The 18,590-nt window shown below is 44.1% G+C and overlaps 1 protein-coding gene across 6 annotated transcripts in view; it reads right to left on the bottom strand.

Annotated features, from left to right (window-relative positions):
- The window catches only part of mtfr1 (mitochondrial fission regulator 1), an 86,790-nt gene that overhangs the window by 19,081 nt on the left and 49,119 nt on the right, over positions 1-18,590 (bottom strand). For 2 of the 6 annotated variants that reach the window (XM_085993055.1, XM_085993051.1), the window contains exon 8: positions 13,864-16,184. The exons of the other annotated variants lie outside the window; for them this stretch is intronic. In XM_085993055.1, the coding sequence (XP_085849181.1) occupies positions 16,116-16,184 (69 nt within the window). In that variant the 3' untranslated portion in view covers positions 13,864-16,115. Of the gene's footprint in view, positions 1-13,863; positions 16,185-18,590 lie in introns of those variants that run through there. 6 annotated transcript variants of the gene reach the window in all.

Raw genomic sequence — 18,590 nt, 5'->3', positions numbered from 1 at the left:
TCAGCATGGTTTTATGAAGGGGAAGTCATGTTTGACAAATTTGCTGGAGTTCTTTGAGGAAGTAACGTATAGGGTGGATAAAGGGGAAACTGGACGTAGTGTATTTAGACTTCCAAAAGGCATTTGACAAGGTGCCACACAAAAGTTTATTGCTTAAGATAAAAAATCACGGGATTGGGGGTAATATTCTGGCATGGATAGAGGATTGGCTATCTAACAGAAGGCAGAGAGTTGGGATAAATGGTTCATTCTCAGGCTGGCAATCAGTAACTAGTGGTGTTCCACAGGGGTCAGTGCTGGGTCCCCAACTCTTTACAATCTATATTAACGATTTGGAGGAAGGGACTGAGTGTAACATATCAAAGTTTGCAGATGACACGAAGATGGGAGGGAAAGTAGTGAGTGAGGAGGACATAAAAAACCTGCAAGGGGACATCGACAGGCTAAGTAAGTGGGCAGAGATTTGGCAGATGGAATACAATACTGGAAAGTGTGAGGTTATGCACTTTGGCAGGAAAAATCGTAGAGCAAGTTATTATCTTAATGGCAAGAAACTGGAAAGTACTGAAGTACAAAGGGATCTGGGGGTCCTGGTGCACAAAACTCAAAAAGTTAGTATGCAGGTGCAGCAAGTGATTAAGAAGGCCAATGGAATGTTGGCTTTCATTGCTAGGGGGATAGAATATAAAAATAGGGAGGTATTGCTTCAGTTGTACAAGGTATTGGTGAGACTGCACCTGGAATACTGCATACAGTTTTGGTGTCCATACTTAAGAAAGGACATACTTGCTCTTGAGTCAGTACAAAGAAGGTTCACTCGGTTAATCCCGGGGATGAGGGGATGGACATATGAGGAGAGGTTGAGTAGATTGGGACTCTACTCATTGGAGTTCAGAAGAATGAGGGGCGATCTTATTGAAACATATAAGATTGTGAAGGGGTTGGATCGGGTGGATGCGGGGAGGATGTTCCCGATGATGGGTGAAACTAGAACTAGGGGGCATAGTCTTAGAATAAGGGGCTGCTCTTTCAAAACTGAGATGAGGAGGAACTACTTCACTCAGGAGGGTGGTAGGTCCATGGAATATGCTGCCCCAAAAAGCTGTAGAAGCTACATCATTACATAAATTTAAAACAGAAATAGACAGTTTCCTAGAAGGGAATTAAGGGTTACAGGGAGCGGGCAGGAATTTGGACATGAGTCTAGGTTCGGATCGGTCATGGCCCTGTGGGTAGCGGAGCGGGCCCAGGGGCCGTGAAGCCTGATCCTGCTCCTATTTCGTGTGTCTAATTCTGTTAGATTCAGGAGATGGTTCTGTGATAGTGGATTGGCGGTTAGGATCAGATCAGCCATGATCTTATTGAATGGCGGAGCAGGCTCGAGGGGCCGATTGGCCTACTCCTGCTCCTATTTCTTATGTTCTTATGTTCTTAATATGAATAAGTTGGGGCTAGGAGGGGATCCTTTTAAAAGCTATAGCAGACGAAGAGCAGGGTGCAAATGAGACTCCGGCAGCATATGCCGACAGACTGTGGCCCACATGGGAGGGGCACTAGGTACCACGCAATCACTGGCTGCGTGCTTTGATTTATCAGTCCAGTACTTACAAGCAGCTATGGTCAGATTTTGATCCAGAAGATGGGGTAAATACACAGGCTATAGTTGTGAGGAAAATGACCCTGCGCTTTGAGGTGCACCATAGAGATAAAAGGAATATTGGGATAATGAATAAGCCAAAGGAAAAACTGTAAACATATACAGATAGTCGGTATGCCTTTGGGGTGGTGTCTGATTACATGGTAGCCTGGAGTAGGCGAGGATATATGACACCAGGAGGAGGACCCATAAGACACAAGAAATAATCAAGGAATTAGTAGGAGCCTCTCGCCTACCCAAAGAGTGTGCAATAATAAATTAAAGCACACAAGAGGATTACTGACCAACACCAACAGGGCAATGCATGGGCAGACAAGGCAGCTAAGCGAGCAGCTGAGAAAGGGAATCTGACCAATGAAGCCCAAGTGTTCATGTTTAGTTAAAGTGTGAAGCCACAACTGTCTTTCGGTCGGGGATGGGTTTTTTTAGGTTACGTGACGCAATAATGTTTTGCTCCACCTTCAAGAGCCTGCAAAGGAGTTAACCCTTTCCACTGACAGCTGTTTAAGTTCACCAAGCAACAACTTCAGTATTATTGAAAAGAATTTAAAGATATTGGACATTATTAAATTTAAGTTTCTTAATGTTAATTTAATATTTCCCCACAGTGATGGAAGGAAAATTATGGTTTGATAAATGGAAGTTATCTTATAAACTAATTGCAGCACTGTCTCAAATGGCCAGAAGACTGCTTGGGAGGCTGTCCTGTTACCCAAAGATAAATCTAGACAGATAGTTAGAGACATGAGGCCAAAGACCAACAGATTATACGGGATCTAGAACAAGATACATGGGACGAACAGAAGGAGGTCCCAGTAATAGGTAGCAAGGTGATGGCAGAAATAATACCAGCCAAACCAGGGCTAGCACCCAGATGGTCAGGACCTTAGGAAGTATTAATGAACAGTGACACATGCGCTTGTATAGATGGGTCCGGAACGGGTAAAGGAAGGTGGAAGCACTGGACTCAGTTAAAAATATATAACAAAGACAATGAGTAAGCCAGAGATGGTGCCTTTTTGAGCAGAGTGAGGAGTATACTGATGTGCCTCAATAATCCCGAGACTCGATGTTAGCAAAACAAAACAAGGCTTTTATTAACTTAGAAGATAACACGCAGTGGAGAGAGGTATCTTCCCTGGAGGTCTGCAGTACTGGCTGTGAGGCCAGACTGAGCTGGCTTACATAGAGGCCAGGTATGGGCGGAGCCCTACACACAACACATTCCATACATTCCAATACACAATACAATGGTGAGGAGAAACCTGAAACCAACCACAGTCACAGGCAATACAATGGTAAGGGGGAACCTGAAACCAACCACAGTCACAGGCAGTGATGAATGGAATATTTCATCACATTCACCCCTTCTATAGATTTAGTCTGTTCGGGGGTTTGGTAGTCCTCTGCGACCGACGTGGCTGTTGTGGTGTCGCGGGTGTCGGCTGGGTGTCCCCGGTGGCCTCCTGGGTCTCTGCCGGGGGTGCCGCCAGGGTTGTTGAAGGGGTAGTTGGTGGGGGTGCCGTTGGTCGATGTTCTTCCGGGGGTGATGAAAGAGTAGTGGGTGGGTAAGAGTTGCTGTGGTCGTTGTTGCTGCTATTGCCGTGGTTGTTGTCGTTACCGGCTGGGGCGACGTCTTTTATTGACACGGTGTCCTCCCTTCCGTCGGCGTGCCGGACATACGCGTATTGGGGGTTGGCGTGGAGTAGGTGCACTGGCTCCACGAGAGGGTCCGTCTTATGGCCCCTCACATGCCTTCGCACGAATACCGGACCCGGGGTGGAGAGCCATGACGGCATGGATATGCCGGAGGTGGATTTCCGGGGGAAGCTAAACATTCGTTCATGAGGCGTGGCATTAGTGGCAGTACACAATAGCGACCGTATCGAATGGAGCACATCTGAGAGGACTTCCTGCCAGCGGGAGATAGGGAGGCCCTTGGTCCTTAGAGCTAGAGTGACTGCTTTCCATACTGTCCCGTTCTCTCGCTCCACTTGACCGTTACCCCGGGGGTTGTAGCTGGTGGTACGGCTCGTGGCGATACCCCTGGACAGCATGTACTGGCATAGCTCTTCACTCATGAAGGACGCCCCCCTATCCGTGTGGATGTAGCTCGGCATACCGAACAGGCAGAACAGGCTGTTGAGGCATTTAATGACCGTGGCGCTGGTCATGTCTGGGCAGGGGAAGGCGAATGGGAACCGGGAGTATTCGTCCACAATGTTCAGGAAGTAAACATTGCGGTCGACGGACGGGAGGGGGCCCTTGAAATCTAAGCTGAGCCGCTCAAAGGGCCGTGCAGCTTTGATTAAGTGGGCTCTATCAGGGTGGTAGAACCGAGGCTTGCACTCAGCGCAAGTGCGGCAGTTCCTGGTCAGAGACCGAACTTCCTCAATCGAGTAGGGTAAGTTGCGGGACTTTATGAAGTGGAACAGCCGCGTGACCCCTGGGTGGCAGAGGTCGTTGTGGAGGGCCTGTAGCCGATCCCCGGTGGCGCTGGCACACATCCCTCGTGAGAGGGCATCTGGGGATTCGTTAAGGGCCCCTGGCCGGTAAATGATGTCATACTCGAAGGTGGAGAGCTCGATCCGCCACCTAAGAATCTTATCATTTTTGATCTTCCCCCTCTGTTTATTATTGAACATAAACGCTACCGACCGCTGGTCGGTAAGTAGGGTGAAGCGTTTGCCGGCTAGGTAGTGGCGCACTGCCTCCACGATGGCTTGGGCCTCCTTTTCCACGGAGGAGTGTCTGATCTCGGGCCCTTGGAGGGTCCTCGAGAAGAAAGCTACGGGCCGCCCCGCCTGGTTGAGGGTGGCCGCCAAGGCAAAGTCAGACGCATCACTTTCCACTTGAAAGGGAGTGTTCTCGTCCACTGCCTGTAGCGTGGCCCGCTCAATATCCTGCTTAATGCTTTTGAAGGCGGCGTGGGCCTCAGCAGAGAGCGGAAAAGAGGATGCTTTCAAGAGGGTGCGGGCTTTGTCGGAGTAGTTGGGGACCCATTGGGAAGAAGAAGAAAATAACCCCAGGCACCTTTTCAGGGCTGTGGGAGTGTTGGGCAGGGGCAGCTCCCGTAGGGGGCGCAATCGGTCGGGGTCTGGTCCGATTTCCCCATTCTCCACCACGCTGCCTAGTATGCAGAGGCGTGTGGTGTTGAAAACGCACTTGTCCTCGTTGTAGGTGAGGTTGAGTTTTTGTGCGGTTTTCAGGAACCTCTCGAGGTTCGAGTCGTGATCCTGCTGGTTGTGACCGCAGATGGTGACGTTGTCGAGGTAGGGGAAGGTTGCCTGCAAGTGGTGGTCATCGACCATGCGATCCATCTCCCTCTGGAAGACCGAGACCCCATTCGTCACCCCAAAGGGGACTCTGAGGAATTGGTAGAGGCGTCCATTCACCTCGAAGGCGGTGTACGGGCGGTCCTCTGGTCTGATAGGGAGCTGGTGGTACGCTGACTTGAGGTCGATGGTGGAGAACACCCGGTATTGGGCGATTTGGTTCACCATTTCTGATATGCGGGGTAGCGGGTAGGCGTCTAGTTGGGTGTACCTGTTGATCGTTTGGCTATAGTCGATCACCATCCGTTTCTTCTCGCTACCCCTTACCACCACCACTTGGGCGCGCCACGGGCTGTTGCTGCATTCAATAATGCGCTCTTTCAGGAGCCTGTCTACCTCGGTCGCGATAAACCGCCTGTCCTCCCAGCTGTACCTCCTGCTTTTGGTCGCTATTGGCCGGCAGTTAGGGGTAAGGTTCGCGAATAGCGAAGGCGGCTTTACCTTCAGGGTAGCCAGGCCGCACACTGAGGGGCGGCTGGGACCCACCGTACTTGAGCGTGATGCTTTGGTGGTTGCACTGGAAATCCAGGCCCAAGATCACGCTCGCGCATAGATTCTTCATGATTAATACTTTAAAATTATCGTATACAGTCCCGTTAACGGACAATTGTACCGTGCAGTAACCCAGAATGGTCGATGTCTGGGTTTTATCAGCCATAGAGATGGTACCCCGAGTAGGGACCACCTTTAGGGAGAGTTGTCGTGCCAGTTCCGGGTGGATAAAACTCTCCGTGCTTCCACTGTCAATTAAACATTTAACCCCGCACCCGTTTACCTCGATGTCCACCATTGATTTGGATAGCGGGTGGGGCCTGGTCTGGTCCACTGTGACCGATGCCACTGTAGGGCCCTGATCGAGACAAGATGGCGTCCGCGCTGTCTGCTCACAAGATGGCGGACCCCACGAGGTCGGGCAAGATGGCGTCCAAGATGGCCGCTCCCATGGCGCACACGCGGCGGTGGCGGGTTTTGGTTTTCCAGCGGGGTTCCCTCTGCACACCTTCCCAAAGTGCCCCTTCTTACCGCACTTAAAGCAGGTGGTGCCTTTCGCCGGGCACAGGTTTCTGGTGTGCTTTGGCTGCCCGCAGAAGTAGCAATTGGGTCCCCGACACGTCGCGGCTGTCGTAGGGCTTCTGGGGGGAGAGCGGGGCCCCGACGGTGTCGGGCTGCCGGGCGGGGAAGATGCCTTCCAAGATGGCGGCGCCCTTGGTGCACACGTGGCGGCGTGGACGGCGCGGGCTGAAGAGTAGGCATCCGAGTTTCTCTGGGCCACATCCAGGGATCGCGCGGTGTCCGCAGCCTGTTTCAGGTCCAATCCCGTTTTTTCCAGCAGTCTTTGCCGGATGTAAGTGGAGCTGAGGCCTGTGATAAAGGCATCGCGAACAAGCTCGTCGGTGTACACTGCGGCTTTTACATCTCGGCACTTGCAGTCTTTGCCAAGCATTTTCAGGGTGCCTAGGAACTCCTCCACCGATTCCCCAGGTCGCTGTGCGCGAGTGGCGAGCAGATGCCTAACATACACCTCATTCGTAGGCTGCTGGTAATGCGCCTTTAAGATGTCGCAGGCGGCCAGGTACGTGTCGGCATCTTGGATGAGGGGGTAAACCCGGTGGCTTACCCAATTCCGCAGAATTCCGAGTTTCATACTCGCAGCGTCCGTAGCGTCTTTGACGGCTGCGGAATTGTCCAGGAAGAATTCTATACACATAAACCAGTGTCCGAAGCGTGCTGATGCGTCCGGAGCATGCTGATCCAAATCCAAACGTTCGGGTTTCAGGAGTTGATCCATTGTGTTGAAAAATAAGTTAATAAAATTGATGTGCCTCAATAATCCCGAGACTCGATGTTAGCGAAACAAAACAAGGCTTTTATTAACTTAGAAGATAACACGCAGTGGAGAGAGGTATCTTCCCTGGAGGTCTGCAGTACTGGCTGTGAGGCCAGACTGAGCTGGCTTACATAGAGGCCAGGTATGGGCAGAGCCCTACACACAACACATTCCAATGCACAATACAATGGTGAGGAGAAACCTGAAACCAACCAGTCACAGGCAATACAATGGTAAGGGGGAACCCGAAACCAACCAGAGTCACAGGCAGTGATGAATGGAATATTTCATCACATATACTAGAAGATATAAAGAATGGGAAGGGGAGTTACTACATGTATCAATGATAGGGCTGTGTATGATGATAATGTTATATGCCATAGCGTGCATCTTCAGGTATGTCTGGGGACAGAGCCACAGAACAAGAAATGAACCAGATGTACAGCATTTTGAACTGATAGAATTATTCTATTCTTATCCGTTCTATTTGGCTGGTGACGACCAGCCCCCTTTTCGTAATTACAGGAACACTGGACGTCTGGAATGAGGTGGAGCGTCCTCGCCTTGATCCTAGGGATGAACATAAGTATTGCCATTGTCGAGGGGGATTAGTAATAAGGAAAACATAGGATGAGGTGTATTTTAGTGTGGCACGTAGAGTTATTAAGCTTGCCATTAATATAAGTACTTTTGAGATGCCTGCAATGTGTAACAATCATACAAAACAAATATGGAACTTCCTGTAGGTAAAACAATTAGAGGGTCCACAGGAAAAATCTATCTTACAAAGATGTAAGAAACGGGAGTATTGGAAATGGCCGGAGCAGGGTGTGCGGCCGGGTTAGCAACCGTTAATAGCTTGGACATAGAAGGAGTAAACAAAGGAGTAGAAAAACTACGAGCAAAAATAGAGAAGTTACTAAAACAAGCTACCGGAAATAACCAACAATTAACGCTGGCAGGGAAACAAACAATAATGCAATTGTTGGGGGTGGAAGAGATAGTAGCCCCCCATGCAGAAACAATCAATACAATTATTGATCGACTTGACAATGCTTCTCGCCAAACCCATAAGGAACTAGTATGTGCCATGTATGGCTCATGGCTATTGTCGAATGCTCAGCATAACATGAGGCAAATAAATAATGGACAGATCCCTGATTGGATTACTAATGAGGATCTGGAACCTTGGATAGACAGAAATAAAAGCCTATGCAAGGGGCGTAAAATGGGACAAGTGTATTGGGCCGGCAATTGTCTGACCCCATGGACTAAGATGATTGGCTTTGTACTGGCCACCCCACAACTCCCAGAAGAGGGACAGCCCTATACGACGTGATTAATATAGGAGAGGTACAAAGGGAGAGTTGGGTTAAATATCATAATGTCCCTACCCAGGCACTTTGGGAAAGGGATTAAGATAATAAACAGAAGAATGGAACCTTAAGGGGGGTGGTAATGGACGGGTGCCACCACAAGGACATGGGTGTGCAAACACCCCCCCCACCGAGGGAGACACATCCGAGTGCGGATTTACAAAAATCACCAATTGCACCCTCGAGGTACACCCAAGGGGGATACACCGGACAAGGGTAGCACCAAGGAACAACGGGACATTTTGTGTCACCACAATCGAACAGAAATATGAATATCAAGATATGACTTGTCCCATTCCCCAACCAAACCTTTGTTTTGTTCTAAAGATACCTACACAGATAGGAAAACCTGGTCACTTGATAATATGGGACTTAATAAAAAGGTTGCCACTTATGTCATACCAGAGCCCAAGGCAATTCCTAAGTTAGAGGAAGAGGAAGCTTGGAAGAAATTACGGCAGGAAACAAATGAAATTTTAAAGTATTATCATAAAATAGAAGACTTAAAGAAACAACAAAAAGACATTAGTACAACATTAGAGAAAACTCACCCACCTCTTCCTATTTTGATAATTGGGGATCAGGATGGTCGGGGACGTTGGGCACCTCAGTGATACAAGGCATAATGATATTCCTCATGATTGTTATTACGATATATTGTGTATTTTTGCTGCTCCAGTGCCTCTGCACCAGAATGAGTAAAGCCGAAATTGGTGCCATGAAAGAAGTCAAGCCTAAGGAGAGGCAGGTAGAGAAGTTATGTATGGAAAACTCCCCCGCCTCTCCAAGGCAAATGGTGTAAGACGTGATAGGAAGCCCTGAAATTACAAGGGATTAATTGGGCATGGTAATTAATGACCGGGCCGGCCAACCGTAAGATGGGGGTGGCAGAATGAGGGTGGTGAATGAGGATTGGTGAGTGATGACAGTCTCAAATTGGCACGTCACACACCCAACGCGGGGCAAGCTTGAGCGGAAAGCCTAAACCATTAATGCAGGGTCTAAGGGGCCCCGGGAATGGTTACACCGGAAGGAGTGCATAAAGGATTGACCACCATAAAGGAAAGCCCACCAAATTGATAGGATATATACACATGTATAACCTGGACTGGTAGAAGGCCAGGGAGTGCACGCTCTGGCAGACACCAGGAAGTGGAAATACATGTTGACCTGTATTGGAACAATTGTCCAAAAGGTCAAAAGGGCGGACTGAAGTAAGATATTAAAATTGGGCATAACAGGGCAAGATAACCAGGATTCAATTGCAGCACCAATGTACAAGGTGGAGGTGTAATGGGTTAATTCATACTGAGTTAAACGATAGAGGTCTGTATATTGCATTTACCCAGCTAAGTTTTAAAACATGATTAGGTGACTTGAGAGATTAAACTGCAGAGCAACTCGTAGGAAGATTAGGGAGGATGTCTGGTCGGCCAGGCAGGCAACACACGTACAAGATAACATATCGAAGAATTTGTTTATTATAAATTACAACAGGGTTCCATTCTTCAAAGTATGGTGGGACTAATGAGGATGTGATTGCTTTGCAGAAGTAACCCGAGAACAAGGCCAAAAGTCAGTGCTTTGCGTGCCATAACAAGGACTGTTATCTTAAGGAAACATGTAATGAGCAACACCACCTGACTACAGGCAATTAGATGGTTGTAAAGCAATTAAGATGAGGCCCATAGTCACAGGGCGTGATGGGACCAATTGATAACTGGAATGTGGGACTCGGGGGCGGCAGGAAGAGGAAATGTCACGGTTTTATAATTGCAATTTAGCTATTACTCTATATGCTGATAAGCTTTACCCCCCGCCCCTAGGGCAGGATATGACTGATAAGATTATGTATAAAAATGTAACTCACTAAACTTTCGGTGGAGTTGAATTCAGACAGCGATCTGAAAGGTTCTCCCCAGGCCTGAATAAACCGTTGTGACTTCAATTAGTTGGTCTGTCTTTCTTACAAGCCGGTGACATTGACCTTGTATATCACTTGGTCCGCACTTTGGGGGCTTACATCACCGTCTTTGACTTCAAGGCGGTATTTGACCAAGCGTGGCACCAAGGAGTCTTCGTAAAACTGAAATCTATGGGGATCAGGTGGAAATCTCTACAATGGCTGGAGTCATACCTAGCACAAAGGAAGAGGGCTGTGGGATGGTCATCTCAGCCCCAGGCTATCACTGTAGGAGTCCTCAGAGCAGCGTCTTAGGCTCAACTGTCTTCACCTGCTTCAAAGACCATTAATAGAGACACAGATAACAGGTCAATTAAAAATTTCTCTATGCAGTGTCTTTAGAGCTTTACCACAGTAGTTGAAGGAGAGACCATTGTATCTTTTAATGGAGAAATGAATAAACATTGGAAGCAGAGGAAAATACAGGGCTATGGGGAGAATGCAGGGCAGTGGGAGTAGGTTTGGATTGCTCTAGCAAAGAATTACCACAGACACGATCAGACAAGTGACCTCCTCTGCATTGTATACTTCTATGGTTCTACATTGCAGTTTGAAGCAGCTGTCCAAAAGGCTCCAATAACTTCCTTTCCCCCACATGAGCCATATAACATAAAAGCAGTGAAAGATAAACAACCACACAAAAAACCCTCCTTCTTCAAACTTCTGTTTTTCTCTTCTGCACTCCATGTCCATTTTGCTTTTCTTTCCATTTGCTTACTATTTTTTTCCCCCCATCTATATTATTCAAAATTTAAAGATACAAACTCAATTTTCGACATTACAACAGTGACTACACTTCAAAAAGTACTTCATTGATTGTAAAGCGCTTTGGGACGTCTGGTGGTCGTGAAAGGCGCTATATAAATGCAAGTTTTATTTCTTTTAAAGCCATTTTTATGAAGTCTCACTGTATGAAAGTAATATATTGAAATAGTATTTGCCAATTATTAAGTCATGTTACTATTTGTTTGGAAGTAGATATATTAGTAGCTTTTGTCCCTAAATCTCTGGCCCGTGGTAATATTCACCATTTCAACAGGAACTTGGAAGCATAGCACAATTCCGCATTGCATTAAATCCACTAAACAGATAGGCAAATGGGCAACTGTTAGCCCCTTGATGATATGTCCACATGGACACAGTGCAGAAAAGGTATAACTTACATAAGAAATAGGAGTAGGCCATTCGGAACCTTAATAAGATCATGGCTGATCTTCTACCTCAACTCCACTTTCCTGCACTATCCCCATATCTCTCGATTCCCTTAATATCCAAAAATCAGTCTTAAATATACTCAACGACTGCGCCTCCACAGCCCTCTGCGGTAGAGAATTCCAAAGATTCACTACCCTCCGAGTGAAGAAATTTCTCATCTCAGTCCTAAATGGCCAACCCCTTATTCCGAGACTGTGACCCCGTGTTCTAGACTCCCCAGCCAGGGGAAACAGCCGCCCTGCATCTACCCGGTCAAGCTCTAAGAATTTTGTATGTTTCAATGAGATCACCTCTCATTCTTCTAAACTCGAATAGGCCGAGTCTACTCAATCTCTCCTCATAGGACAATTCCCCCCATCCCAGGAATCAGTCTGATGAACCTTCATTGCACTCCCTCTATGGCAAGTATATCCTTCCTTAGGTAAGGTGGCCAAAACTACACAATACTTCAGGTGTGGTCTCATGCTGGTATATTACCCCCAATCCCATGAGCCCTAATTTTGTTTAATAACCTCTTGTGTGGCACCTTATCGAATGCCTTCTGAAAATCCAAATACACTATATCCACTGGTTCCCCATATCTATTCGGATAGTTACAACCTCAAAAAACTAACGGATTTGTCAAACATGATTTCCCTTTCATAAATCTGTTTTGACTCTGCCCAATCCTATTATTATTTTCTAAATGCCCCGTTACCACGTCCTTAATAGATTCTAGCATTTCCCTACGACTGATGTTAAGCTAACTGGTCTATAGTTCCCTGTTTTCTCTCCCTCTCAAATAGTGTGGTTACATTTGCTACCTTCCAATCCGTGGGAACCGTTCTAGAATCTATTGAATTTTGGACGATGACAACCAATGCATCCACTATCTCTATAGCCACCTCTCAAAACCCTAGGATGTAGGCCATCAGGTCCAATGGATTTATCGGCTTTCAGTCCCATTAATTTCTCCAGTACTATTTTTTTTCAACTAATACTAATTTCTCTCAGTTCCTCATTCTCACTAGACCCTTGGTTCTCCACTATTTCTGGGAAGTTTTTTGCGTCTTCTTTGGTGAAGGTAGACACAGTATTTGTTTAATTTCTCTGCCATTTTCTTATTCCCCATTATAATTTCTCCTGCCTCAGCCTGTAAGGGACCTACGTTTACTTTCGCTAATCTTTTCCTTTTTACATAACTATAGAAGCTTTTAGTCTGTTTTTACGTCTCTCGCTAGTTTACTCTCATTCTATTTTTCCTTTCTTTATCAATTTCTTGGTGCTCCTTTACCGAATTCTAAAATCCTCCCAATCCTCAGGCTTACTACTCTTTTTGGCAACATTATAAGTCTCTTCCTTTGATCTAATACTTTCTTTAACTTCTCTTGTTAGCCATGGTTGGACCACATTTCTTGTGGGGTTTTTGTGCCTTAAAGGAATGTATATTTGTTGTAAATTATGTATTTAATTCTTTAAATGCTAGCCATTGCTTGTTTACCGTTATACCTTTTAAATGTAGTTTGCCAACTCGCCCCTCATACCTACGTAGCTTGCCTTGTTCAGATTTAAGACCCCAGTTTCGGATTTAACCAAATCACTTTCAAACTCAATATAAAATTCTATCATATTATGGCCACTCTTCCCCAAAGACCCCTTTACTATAAGGTTATTAACCCTTTCGCATTGCACAATACTAGATCTAAAATAGCCTATTCCCTAGTGGGTTCCTCATCATACTGATCTAGAAAACAATCTTGCCTATATTCCATGAATTCGTCCTCTGCACTATTACTGCAAATTTGGTTTGCCCAGTCTATATTCACAGTCTAGCGAAGAAAACTCACTTAGCTGAGGTACTTACGAATATCTGACACCTGTCACCATATATTTCAATAAGAATTGCCAATAAAAAGTCCAGCTATCTGAAAATGACTTCACTGGCCTTACTGGTCTGACCTCAACATTCTTTTAAAACTTAAAGTACTGTTTGTTCCCTAATGTTCCAGTTACACTGCACCAAGTGGTACTGTGTAAAGTGCTTCTAAAACAATGATGTGAGCCAGCAGTTGCATCCTGCCAGTTCATGCCACTGTTGAGCAGGGTAAAACAGCTGTGCAAGTGTACTCAAAACATGTATAGAGTTCAGATTACTGACATCTAGAGAATGGCAGAATGATAGGATAATCAGTTCTTTTCTACCATTTGTTACATATTTAAAAGGCAGTGCAGCATGCTAACTTAGTTTATTTGAAACTTAGTTTGAAAGGATTCACCAGCTGTAAATGCTAGCAACATCTTTCACGCGGTTTCATCACAGCTGCTAAATTGCTGGCTTCTGTGAATTCGACACCACAACAGTAAGTGTTTGCCATTGGTGTGATGCATAAAGATCACGCTGCATTGACGTCAAATGTGCAATAAAAATAGGCCAATAGAATCACCTTATAATGTGTCCTTTTCTCAAGAGAAACCACATTATTAAATAACGATAAAACCACTTTTAGAAGGAGGTTTAGTGTTGAATTTATATTTTAAACAAATAATGCACAATGTAAAAAGGTTTTACATTTTCCAATAGTTCGATAGCAATAAGACATATTGAAAGACAATGTAAACTCTTATGATTATGGAATACTATTGCAGGCATTACACATTTTCAATTCCTCTTGCAATAGATTTTGCAATGTACATTAGATCTCATGGCTGGAAGCAGCACATTTCCAAGGTTATAATAAAGTATTACATTCAAGTATTACACACTTATGCCAAAGATGTTTGGAAAATTTTAATTTACCTATTACCTACAAGTAAAATAAGCTAGCAGAATATACATTTTAATACATATGGGTGTATTTAAAAAAAAAATTCAGATTACTGTACCAAAAGCTAGCATGTGTTGCTAGTCTTGGCTATGAATGTAAAATAAACTACTTCTGCAAAAAATAAATTAAAAACACTGATGGTGAACCAGCAGGAAACATAAAATGTAGTTTCATTCCCTCAATCCCTTGTGTGGGTAGGGTGGAAAGAGGATAGAGCATTGGAAAGGGCGACTACACAGAACCACTATTACGTTTCTTCTGATAGTTGGCGAAAAACTGATTGGGGAGCAGATGTCCCAATTTGGTGTGAAAAGAGGCATGTCACAGAAGTTGATATGGCTATCTGAATTACCGGTTTAAAAAAAATACACAAAGAAACACTTTTCTGTAGGATTTTTTTAAAACATCACTTTTCTTTTTTCTACATCTTTCTCCTCTAGCTTTTTAAAACTTTATCCTTTTTGCCCTTTTCGAAGATCAAAAACTCAGACAGTAATTCTACTGTATGCTAGAGATGGTACACCTTTTCAAAAATTAAACACCTTGCCCCCCAAAATTATACAAAATACTTGACATTTAACAACTGGATTAAAACATATTTCCCATTGTGGAAATAAAAGCAGAATTTACATTTTTGAGCATACCTACATATCTGTGCTGCAATCTTTGTATAACAAACATGGGTATTTAACAAATGTTATCCATGGAGATCTTCTGAAATTAGGCTAATACCTACCCTTATTCTACTAAAAGTGGAACTGGGGAATTCCAGTAGCTGTAGTGTAGTTTTAATGTAAATATACTATATGCCATAACTTAGTCATTTTGATTCTATATGAAGCAGCACTGCAGAAGCTCTTAAATTTCCATATTTTAAAGCAGCTGTTTCTTATAGTACATTTCCAGATTACCATCCATATAAAAATTGCACTGGTATCACACAAGGTTGTGCACTTTGCATAGTTATTAAAATGGTGGATATGCATGTGTGCTGCAATCATCACCTAAAATATTCCCTTTTTTGAAGGAAGCACTGGTGTCCTGGATTTTTAGGATTGGCATTTAAAATGGGGGCACGTTTTACCATCAGGACTCGTCACAAATTAAGTGGTTACAAAGAATTATAATTAATATTACTATTTTTTAGTTGGCTTCATCCTTATGTCAATTTTTAACTTTTTGCTTAAGCAGTAAGGGTTGGCTTAAAGGAGTTAAGAGTTAGTGAGGGATGTTAATTGAAAGCAGTAATAGACATAAATCCAGAGATGGCTCAACATCAACTGCATATATTAGTTCAGGCCCCCAACACTGATGACTGCAATATTCCAGTACATTAGTGATATCATCAGCATTCAGATTTTAAATAAAAAGAAATTAACACAATGAAAGAACATTGATAAAATGTTGCAACTATTTGATTTTTTAAGGGGGTCCTGTGGTGTGTGTCCGAGTTTCAGGATAGGTGTACAGCTTCATTTCTTTACCAACTGCAGCTACTTCAGATCTGGGTAACAATAAATCTATAGTACATGCTGTAAGTGACTATCACAGCTTATATATAGTTTAAATGGTAATGTGAAGGTCAAAGCAAAAAAAATGCTATGACCCACTTAAGCACAAACAACCATCTAATTTAATTTAGCCAGTCAAGGTGCCTTCTTTAGGACAATCACGTATAAAGACAATAATTTAAAATATTTGAATTTGGCTATAGAAGTGCCTTCTCATTGTGAGGACATGCAAAACATCAACTGGCATATGAAAACAAGTCAGTAAACCAAATGTTAAAATTTACATTTTCTAACCTGATTTTATAAGTATTGCTTATGTAAACTAGAAAGATTTTGTTGTAGTATTTCTTCATACAATTAAGTAGAATGAGAATTAAACTCCAACCAGAGGAAAAGCACAAGCCTTTTTTTCCCCTGAGCTTCCAATCAAGACTCGGATGTATTTCCTAACAATGTCTTTCTCTTTCCTGTTGCCTTCAGCATGTGTTGTCCAAACTATTAGAAAGAAAAATAATATAAATTTCATACCAAAGTCTTGTACTCTACTTTGTCTGTTTGCTTCATTAAGCATAAACATTACTATGCTGGCAAAGGAGTTAAACCTTTGAGGACAAAGGACTTCAATTCATAGGAAACATTTAGAAACATAGAAGATAGGAGCAGGAGTAGGCCATTCAATGTGATCATGGCTGATCATCCAAATTCAGTACCCGGTCCCTGCTTTCTCCCCATACTCCTTGATCCCTTTAGCCTTAAGAAATATATCCAACTCCTTCTTGAATATATTTAATGAATTGGCCTCTACTGCCTTCTGTGGTAGAGAATTTCACAGGTTCACCACTCTCGGTGAAGAAATTCCTCCTCATTTCTGTCCTAAATGGCATACCCTTTTATCCTTAGACTGTGACCCCCTGGTTCTGGACTCCCTGACCATCAGGAACATCCTTCCTGCATCTAGTCTGTCCAGTCCTGTCAGAATTTTATAAGTTTCAATGAGATCCCCTCTCATTCTTCTAAACTCCAGCGAGTACAAGCCCAATCGACCCAATCTCTCCTCATACGTCATACCTGCCATCCCAGGTATCAGCCTGGTGAATCTTCGCTGAACTCCTTCCATGGCAAGAACATCCTTCCTCAGATAAGGCAACCAAAACTGCACACAATACTCAAGGTGTGGTCTCACCAAGGCCCTGTACAACTGCAGCAAGACATCCTTGTTCCTGTACTCAAAGCCTCTCGCTGCGAAGGCCAACATACCATTTGCCTTCTTAACCGCCTGCTGCACCTGCATTCTTACCTTCAGCGACTGGTGCACAAGGACACCCAGGTCTCGTTGCACTTCCCTTTCGCCCAATCTATTGCCATTCCGATAATAATCTGCCTTCCTGTTTTTGCCACTTTGTACTTTCTAAATACACAATGCACAATAGCACAGACTAATTTTTTTTTGAAGAGGTGACTAAAGTAGTGGACAGGGGAATGTCTACGGATGTTATTTATATGGACTTCCAGAAGGTATTTGATAAAGTCCCTCATAAGAGACTATTAGCGAAGGATGAAGCTCAGGGAATTGAAGGCAAATTATTGACCTGGTTAGGAGATTGGCTGAACGGCAGGAGACAGAGAGTAGGAGTAATGGGCAGATTTGCTAATTGGCAGGATGGGACTAGTGGTGTCCCGCAAGGATCTGTGTTGGGGCCTCAACTATTCACCATATTTATTAACGACTTTGATAAGATTAGAAAGGCACATATCCAAGTTTGCTGATGACACAAAGATAGGTAGCATTGTAAGCAGTGTAGATGGAAGCATAAAATTAGAGAGATATTAATAGAGTAAGCGAATGGGCAAAACTGTGGCAAATGAATTTCAATGGAGGCAAATATATGAGGTCATCCACTTTGCACCTAAAAGGATAGAGCATAGTACTTTCTAAATGGCAGTCCAGAGAGACTTGGGGAGGGGTCAAGTACAAAGATCATTAAAATATCATGGACATGTACAGAAAATAATCAAAAAGGCTAGTGGAATACTGGCCTTTATATCTAGAGGACAAGAATACAAGGGGGTAGAAGTTATGCTGCAGCTATACAAAGCCCTGGTTATACTACACCTGGAGTATTGGGAGCAGTTCTGGGCACCACACCTTAGGAAGGTTATATTGGCCTTGGAGGGAGTGCAACGTAGGTTTACCAGAATGATACCTGGACACTCATGGGTTAAATTATGAGGCGAGAATATACAAACTAGGGTTGTAGCCCCTGGAATTTAGAAGGATAAGGGGTGATTTGATTGAAGTTTACAAGATATTAAGGGGAACTGATAGGATAGATAGAGAGAAGCTATTTCCACTGGTTGGTGAGTCTAGGACTGGGGGCATAGCCTAAAAATTAGAGCCAGGCCTTTCAGGAGTGAAGCTAGGAAACACTTCAACACATAAAGGGTGGTAGAAGTTTGGAACTCTCTTCTGCAAACAGCAATTGATGCTAGGTCAATTGTTAATTTTAAATCCGAGATTGCTAGATTTTTGTTAACCAAAGATATTAAGGGATATGGGGCAAAGGCAGGTATATGGAGTTAGGTCACAGATCAGCCATGATCTCTTTGAATGGCGGAACAGGCTTAATGGGCTAAATGGCCTACTCCTGTTCCTATGTTTCTAAAATAATAAAGTAAAGCATCAACAACCACTTGCATTCACACAGTGCTTTCAACATAGAAAAGGTCTGACAGTGTGGAAGAAACAATAAAAATAAAGGAATGAATGAATGCCGAGTCATGGTGGGAGAGTTAGGAAAGGTGACCAACGGCTTGGTTCAAAAATTGGGTTTTGAAAAGGTTTTTGAAAGATGGAGAGGAGGAGACACAGTGGTTTAGGGAGAGAATGTCAGAGTAGGGTCA

This window comes from Somniosus microcephalus, chromosome 7 (assembly GCF_052327205.1).
Source record: "Somniosus microcephalus isolate GS21.2 chromosome 7, FLI_Smic_1.0, whole genome shotgun sequence".
Lineage (NCBI taxonomy): Eukaryota > Metazoa > Chordata > Chondrichthyes > Squaliformes > Somniosidae > Somniosus > Somniosus microcephalus.
This window is presented reverse-complemented; position numbering and strand designations above follow the sequence as displayed.